Here is a 7,963-nt window from a genome sequence, read left to right as displayed (position 1 = left end):
AATCGTTTTACTGTCCCACCTCAGCGCGTTTAGCGAGGCGGTTTCCTTGGCACGTCTTGTCAAAGTAGAGATCATGTCCCCTTATTCCGGGATTCTCATCAATACGGGCGTGGGTAACCCAGTCGTACCCGTTGGTATATTTTCTCGATCAAAGGCGAGTCCCAAACAATCACGGGGAGGGCCCTTGGTATTCAACCTCTTATAAAGAGACCAAGGCCTTACTCCTTTCTTTCAATCTCAAACGAGTTCGCCCTTCGCCTCGAGTTCCAACACCCAAGGCTCCAGACTTCAGGCGCTTCGGACCTTCGACAATGTCCGGTTCCGACCTTCGAGGCTGATGGATGCCCTCCTCCGTCACGGAGGAGGACGTGTTGAAGTTGAGAGAGGCCAGGTTCTTAACCGGCGAAATCTGGCATAGGCTGCCTGCTCAAGGGCAGGTCATTCCCACTCCCAAGCCTGGTGAGAGTGCGGTGTTCATGTCTCACTTCCTTCGGGGGCTAGGCTTCCCGACGGATCCCTTCGTGAGGGGGCTCATGTTTTATTATGGGTTGGAATTTCATGACTTAGCTCCAGAGTCCATCCTCCATATTTCCTCATTCATCGCCGTGTGTGAAGCCTTCCTCCGTATTACTCCTCACTTTGGACTATGGCTCAAGACCTTCAAAGTAGAGCCGAAGATGATCGAGGGACGGCACGCGGAGTGCGGAGGTGCTTTTATAAGCAAGAATGCTGGTGCTCCATGGCCCGAGGGCTCTTTTCAAGAGGAGTCCAGCTTATGGCAACGAGAGTGGTTTTACATCACCGTTCCTAGGGGCACCAAGTGGGTGGCGCCACCTGCCTTTCGCTCGGGTCCCCCACCACAGCTAGTGTCATGGGTCAATAAAGGACTGGACTGGGGGCCATCCAAGGACGTCCCCTTGTTGTAGGGCCGCATTCGAGATCTTTTAGAAAGAGACATTAGCCTGGTCGTGGTGATGCAGGTCATGTTGATCCGCCGAGCCTTGCCCGGCAAACGTCGCCCCCTTCACCTGTGGGAGTTCAATTCGGAGGGACCACGAGCTCTCCAGCATTTCATGGGCGCAACGCCCGTGGAGATGTACAAATTGTTCTTCGGATCACAAACAATGTGTCCGGATTTGACCGAGGACGTAGGCCTGAGCTGCAATCGCCCGGATACTCAAGTAAGTAGCCTTGTGCCCGGACTCGCTATCCGTATATTTATCATAAAATTGCCCCTAAAAAGAGCTGTCCTTTAAACAGGAGTGGATAGCGAAAGCAAAGCTAATCAGGTGTCCGGCCCCCCTCCCCGAGACCACGCCGGATCCCGTGCTAGTCAGGATGTTGGAGGTTGTGCCTTCGGAGGAAAGCGAGGGAGGGGACAAGGAAGCTACTGCCTCCTCGAAGGAGGTTGTCCGGAAGGGAGGAATCGAGAATTCCTCTCCTCAGGGGAAGAAGAGGACCGCCTCTGATGACCCGGAGACCATGGCCTCAAAGCGGGGGAAGAAATCTTCGTCAGAGGGTCCTGCACCGGGGGATACTTCGGCCGAATTATGCCCTCAAGGGGATCAGCCCTCCACCGAGCCATAAGTAGAGAGGAGTTTTTCTTTTTAAGAAATGAGAGAAATCCTTGCGTTATATCTGATAAGAGTAATCGAAAATTTACCTTGTAGCTCGGACCTTAGCCCTTCTCAGCAGAGCTCGTCTTCGAGGGATCTTCTTCTAGAGATGATGGAGAGCGGAACGCCTCCCCCTGCCGTACCGCCTTGCGAGGCGGGCGACCCTGAGGTATCGTCGCGGAGGGTTTCTCCGAATCCGGCAGGGCCGGAAGGTAGTCATATGGCCCCCAAAGCCCTCCGCGTCCGGCCTTCGAAAAGGGCCATCGGACGAGTCCGGCACCGTCTGGTGCGTGGTTGGAGGAGCTGAAGGATCTTCTAGGGCGAGCATCTATCTCAGAGGAGCACCGTGCATTGATGGGTACGGTGATTGAGAGGATTTCATCCGTGGAGAGCGGACTGCACGAGGCCGTCAGGAGTTTACTGACAGGTTTTGAGGTACGTGAAATAATGTACCCTTTTTGGACAGTTGCGCATAAATAAGATGTGCCCTATGTAGATAGTAGCCCCTGAGACTCTGTGCGTTGTCAAAAGTGAGGGCGCGCAGAGGATCATAATCCCAGGTCTAATATGCCGCCTTCATACGTAGGTGGCGAAGTGTCGGGTGGCCAGCTGGACTAATGAATTTGCCGAGCTAAAGCGGCAACTTGACATGGCAGATGCCAACATCGTGCTTGTCAACAAGCGGCTTGACGAGGCACAAGGTATGTAATTACTCCGGCGGCACCTGGTAAGAGGAGCTTTATGCCAGTATCTTACAATGTGTGTGCTTGATGCAGATGGTGCTGCTGCCATGGAGAATCTTTGGGCAGAACTTGCCCGAGCCAAGGAGCAAGCCAGGAAAAGTGATGCGGCTGCCGGAAAGGCAATTGAAGAGCTGAAAGCCGAACAGGCTGCTCACTGCCGAAGCAAGAAGGAAATGGCCGAGATGGCTGTGAAGCTGAAGAGCGCTGCTGACCGTTGCAAGCTTCTTGAAAAATAAGATCAGGCGGAACAGACGGACCTGGAGAAGGCTGTTGCCGATGCCAAGGATGCTCGCTCTGCGATGAGAGCTATGAAGGAGGAGCTGCGTCAGGCCGGAGAGATCGCGGCTGGAAAGCCCTTTATGCTGCGGAGGAAGTTCTGTGATCCTAAACATGCTCCGTTAGACCGGATGTGGAGTACGGCGGACACCTATCTAGATTTGGCAGCGAGTGCCGCAGATGCGGCCGAACACTTCCGAGATCAAGAAGATCGCGAAGTGGAAAAGCTTCTTTGGTCGCAGTTCCACAATCCAGAGCGTCCACTGCCATTAGCCGATCATTTGGCCAAATGGGCCAAGCTAAATAGGTTGTCCGGACGCGCCATGAAGTATGTCATGAGTCATTTGTGGCCAGAGAGGCCAGAGCCAAAAACTTATTTCAACTTGGTGCAGCAGTTCCTTGGTGCGGCGCCGCATATCAATGCGATGAAGAGGTCAGCGTGCATAGAGGGTGCGCGGATGGCTCTTGCCCGTGTCAAGACATACTGGGCGGAAATGGAGGCCACCGCTGTTGCATCCCCAGACTCGGATGGAAGCCGAGTACCTGCCGAGCACTATTTTCAGGAAGTTCTGCAAGGCGCTCGTTTAATAGAGACGCAGTGCTCGAAGGATACTATATTCGAATAGCATATATTATTGTAAAACAATATTTTGATAAATTGTAGAAGATTTTTATACTTGTGCCTGTAAGTATTATAATACCTCCTGTGCGGCCATTTAACATATATGTATATATAATCTGAAAGATGGCAGTCGTCGGCTTCAGCCCCCACGCACATAATGCGGGGGTGTTCGCAGAAGGCGCGTTTTCACACTTGATCCAACGTCTTGGTCCTACAAAGGAGGTGATAGCGCAGCGAACTAGGCAATCGGACTATGATGCTTTATCACTTTCACTTAGCCATAGGAGTTTGACAGTGAGGCTACTTATATAGCCCCTGGTGGCGCCTGCGCTCGCCCGAACTCGGGGCGCGTATGTGCCTGGCCGGGAAGCGGCCCTTCATTAATGCGGAGGAATCCTAAAGATTCCGGTAAGTCATCGAGTGGTTGACCAGTCTCACGCTATATCATGACAGTCAGTTTTCGGCTTTCTCTACTGAGGTGCTCGCCTGGCCGAACCGGGGCACAATCACAGTAGTTCTCCTGGTGCCGCCTTAGCCGATAGAGCGGAACGTAAGGTAGCAAAACACAGGAGCCGGGCAAACCCAACATTTGACCAAAGACATGATTCGGAGCTGATACATATAAGGCCAAACTCGCGACGCCGAACACTCCCTAAGGTATTCGGTCTTTATGAGGGCGGGCGGGATAACGCCCTTAGTAATAAGCCCCTAGTGTCCAGGTACGCGCAAAACTCTGACGTGGCCACATGCCAAAACGCCAGCCTCCTCCTTGGTTATACCAAGAAACCAGGGGATGTGTATCAACAAGAGACAGTAAAAAAGGTTTACGCAGGGTCTTAATCTGAAAAGAATCCTTGGAACGGGTCCCTGCTGCACGTCTGTGCCTGTGTCTTCGTTGTGCCGTATCCTGGACGGGCGTAGCACGGTGTTCATCTGTAAAAGAGAGGAACTTAGTTGAAGAAAGATCGTGCCGAACATGAGTTATACTAAATAAACAAAGTATAAATCGAAATGGGTAAAATTGAGCTTTATTATCTCTTGTTTTATATGCGCGGAGCCCCTAGTACAGGGATATACGGCTATTAAGCCTTTATCAATTGTATGTTTATGCCGGACTCGTCTAGCCGTGTCCGTGGTCTTGACGACCTATTTAGGTGCTTTGGCTGGTGAAGCCATTTATTGTGGGGCTGTCAAGGCAGCCGCACTGTCTTCCGCGCGGGAGGAACACTCAATGTTTTCCCTTTAATGAGATGATGCCTCGTGGACCGGGCATCTTAAGCGTAAGAGATGCATAATGCGGTATTGCGTTAAAGCGGGCGAAAGCTTCGCGTCCCAGCAGTGCTTGATAGCTACTTGAGAATGGGGCGATGTGGAAAGTTAGCTGTTCGCGACGGAAGTTATCGGGGGAGCCGAACATAACTTCTAGCCGGAGAGAACCCATGCAACGGGCATCCGGGCCTGGCGTTACCCCTTGAAAGGAGGTTTTGCTATGGCAAATTTTTGTTGGGTCTATCCCCATGTTGCGGATTGTGTCCTGGTATAATAGGTTTAGACCACTGCCGCCGTCCATCAGGACATTTGTAAAGTGGAGTCCGCCGATTATTGGATCTAATACCAAGGCAGTCCAGCCTGCGTTCCGGATACTTCTAGAGTAATCCTGATGGTCGAAGGTGATCGGTTTTAACAACCATTGGCGAGACTCCTTTGGGATAGGCCGTATGGCGCGTATCTCTTTGGCACCATTCTGTTCGTCACATGAAGTAAGTTTACTGTTTTGACTTCTTGTGGGAAATCCTTTTGTTTCCTGGTGCTCTGCTTGTGGGGTTCATTGTCGTCCTCACTTGGTGTGTCGAGCCCCTTGTGTTCGGCGTTGAGTTTGCCGGATTGCTTGAAAACCCAACAATCTCTGTGGGTATGGTTCGCAGGCTTCCCGGGAGTATTGTGTATTTGACATATCTTGTCCAAGATTTTGTTTAAGTTGGATAGCTCGTCCCTGTTATCCTTGAGGGGCGGCTTTCTCTGATTCTGCCGCGAGCTTTTGAATCCGGCGTTGACCGCCGTGCTCTTTGGGCTGTTTCCCTTATTCCGGCGCTGGTCCTTGCTGCGTCGGGGTTTTCCGTTTCCATCCCTAACTTCAGATGTACTTGGGTCGCTGGTGCTACATCTTGCCAACCAGCTGTCCTCTCCTGCGCAAAAGCGGGTCATGAGGCTTGTTAATGCGGCCATTGTTCTTGGCTTTTCTTGGCCGAGGTGTCTGGCGAGCCATTCGTCTCGAACGTTATGCTTAAAAGCTGCTAGGGCTTCGGCGTCCGGACAGTCGACTATCTGATTCTTTTTAGTAAGAAATCTGTTCCAGAATTTCCGGGCTGACTCCGGGCTGTTGAGTTATGTGACTGAGATCGTCTGCATCCGGAGGGCGGACATAGGTCCCTTGAAAATTTGCCCGGAAAGCATCCTCAAGCTCTTCCCAACTTCCAATGGTGTTTTCGGGAAGGCTTTTGAGCCAATGCCGGGCTGGCCCTTTAAGCTTGAGAGGTAAGTATTTTATGGTGTGGAGGTCATCTCCTCTGGCCATGTGTATGTGGAGGATCTAATCCTCGATCCAGACCCCAGGGTCTGTTGTTCCGTCGTACGCCTCTATGTTTACGGGCTTGAATCCCGCTGGAAATTCATGGTCCAGCACCTCATCGGTGAAACATAGGGGGTGTGCGGCACCCCTGTATTTGGGTGTGCCGTGATGTTCGGATATTTGTTGTGTTGCATTGCTTACCAGAGATTGCTTTCTTGGCCCGTAGATAGATCTGTCTGGGCCATCTTTTTGATGCGGATCCTTTGGTGGATCGCGTGCCAGCTTGTGTGCGGTGCCGCTCCATGCTGGCCATGCGGTCGTCTATCCGACCGGGTGGCTTTCCTATTTTTTGACTGCGGGGGCTCTAAGGCCTCCTCGTCAAATTCAGGCAGTAGCTTTCGCTTTGGATAGCTTTTTGTGCGGCGACTGCCGCCATATTTGTCTGCGGTGTTGCGTACTTTGCTCCATCTGATTCAGAGTGCATCTTCCGCAGTTTTGAGCTTCCGCTTATGCTTTTTCAGGCTACGCGCAGTGGCGACGAGCCTTTTGTGGAGGTTCTTCTGCTCCATGAGCCTATCCGGCGTAAGGTCGTCCGGACTGTTGTTTTCGCTAGGGACGGGGTGTTTGGTTTGTTTATCCAAGTTGCCCTGTTCGGACGGTTGCTCGAAGGCATGTTCGTCGTCCGCCGGCTCGTCCTTCTCTATGGCTGGGTCTGTATGGCTGCTGTCTCTGTCGAGGCGGGGCTTGGAGCGGCACTTACGTCACCGCTTTGATTGCTTTTCGAGTGAACGATCCCTCGTTGCATCCCTGTGTTCCTCGTCGTCGCTTCCTTTGGGTGTGTCCACCATGTATACATCATGAGATGAGGTGGCTGTCTAGTGCCTTATAGGCGTTGGTTCATGTTCATCTCCTACATCATCGTCCATACCGTCGATGTCTTCAGAGTCGAAGTCGAGCACGTCGTTTAAATTATCGATAGTGGCTACGAAGTGGGTGGTGGGTGGGCTTTGAATTTCTTCATCATCCGCATCCCAACCTTGTTGACCATAGTTTGGCCAGGGCTCTCCTGATAAAGAGAGAGACTTTAGTGAATTCAGAATATCGCCGAAGGGCGAGTGCTGAAAGATGTCTGCGGCGGTGAACTCCATGATCGGCGCCCAATCAGGTTCGATCGGTAGGGGCGCGGATGGCTCGGAGTCTAGAGAGGAGTCCGGCTCCTTGGAGTCACGGGCTTCGCAGAGAATAGGGCTGGTGTTCGGCTCGATCGCCGTAGAGATTGCAGCCCCGAGGCGGTGTCCAACCACCCATCCTCGATTGGTGCAGTTGGCTCCGAATTAAGGGTCGGGGCTGATGCGGGTGCGGCCTCCAGGGCACTGTTCGGCGGCAGAGCTAGATCATGCCCATCGTGACAGTGCGGCGCGCTCGGCTGCGGCTCGAATCCGTCGAAGATCAAGTCTCCGCGGAGGTCGGCCGTGTAGCTCAAACTTCCAAATCTGACCTGATGGCCAGGGGCGTAGTTTTCGATCTGCTCCAGATGGCCAAGCGAATTGGCCCGCAGTGCAAAGCCGCCAAATACGAAGATCTGTCCAGGGAGAAAAAGTCTCACCCTGGATCGCATCGTCATTGATGATCGGAGGAGCCATCGGGCCTAAAAGTGATGACACAGAGGAACTCTCAATGAAAGCACCAATGTTGGTGTCAAAACCAGCGGATCTCGGGTAGGGGGTCCCGAACTGTGCGTCTAGGCGAATGGTAACAGGAGACAAGGTACACGATGTTTTTACCCAGGTTCAGGCCCTCTCGATGGAGGTAAAACCCTACTCCTGCTTGATTAATATTGATGATATGGGTAGTACAAGAGTAGATCTACCACGAGATCAAGGAGGCTAAACCCTAGAAGCTAGCCTATGGTATGATTGTTGTTCGTCCTACGGACTAAAACCCTCCGGTTTATATAGACACCGGAGAGGGCTAGGGTTACACAGAGTCGGTTACAATGGTAGGAGATCTACATATCCATATCGCCAAGCTTGCCTTCCACGCCAAGGAAAGTCCCTTCTGGACACGGGACGAAGTCTTCAATGTTGTATCTTCATAGTCCAGGAGTCCGGCCGAAGGTATAGTCCGGCTATCCGGA

General features: G+C 52.4%; 1 protein-coding gene across 1 annotated transcript; it reads left to right on the top strand.

The window, feature by feature from the left end:
• The first annotated feature begins 1,920 nt into the window (after positions 1-1,920).
• LOC147960594 (uncharacterized) lies at positions 1,921-5,205 on the top strand. Its single transcript, XM_087536319.1, has 3 exons — positions 1,921-2,051; positions 2,203-2,317; positions 2,393-5,205. Exons 1-3 carry the CDS (start codon positions 1,971-1,973, stop codon positions 2,593-2,595), a joined length of 399 nt encoding a protein of 132 aa, XP_087392445.1. The 5' UTR covers positions 1,921-1,970; the 3' UTR covers positions 2,596-5,205.
• The last annotated feature ends 2,758 nt before the right edge of the window (positions 5,206-7,963 follow it).

This window comes from Triticum urartu, chromosome 7A (genome assembly GCF_056163025.1).
Source record: "Triticum urartu cultivar PI428250 chromosome 7A, HENAU_Tu73, whole genome shotgun sequence".
Taxonomy (NCBI): Eukaryota; Viridiplantae; Streptophyta; class Magnoliopsida; order Poales; family Poaceae; genus Triticum; species Triticum urartu.
The sequence above is the reverse complement of the archived record's forward strand: the minus strand, read 5'-3'. Positions and strand labels throughout refer to the sequence as shown.

Bases quoted from the DNA above. Each gene is read 5' to 3' on its own strand.
- LOC147960594 (XM_087536319.1), top strand. From the start codon at position 1,971: ATGGGTACGGTGATTGAGAGGATTTCATCCGTGGAGAGCGGACTGCAC. The intron at 2,052-2,202 runs GTACGTGAAATA...CTTCATACGTAG, and splicing joins GTTTACTGACAGGTTTTGAG to GTGGCGAAGTGTCGGGTGGC. The intron at 2,318-2,392 runs GTATGTAATTAC...TGCTTGATGCAG, and splicing joins GCGGCTTGACGAGGCACAAG to ATGGTGCTGCTGCCATGGAG.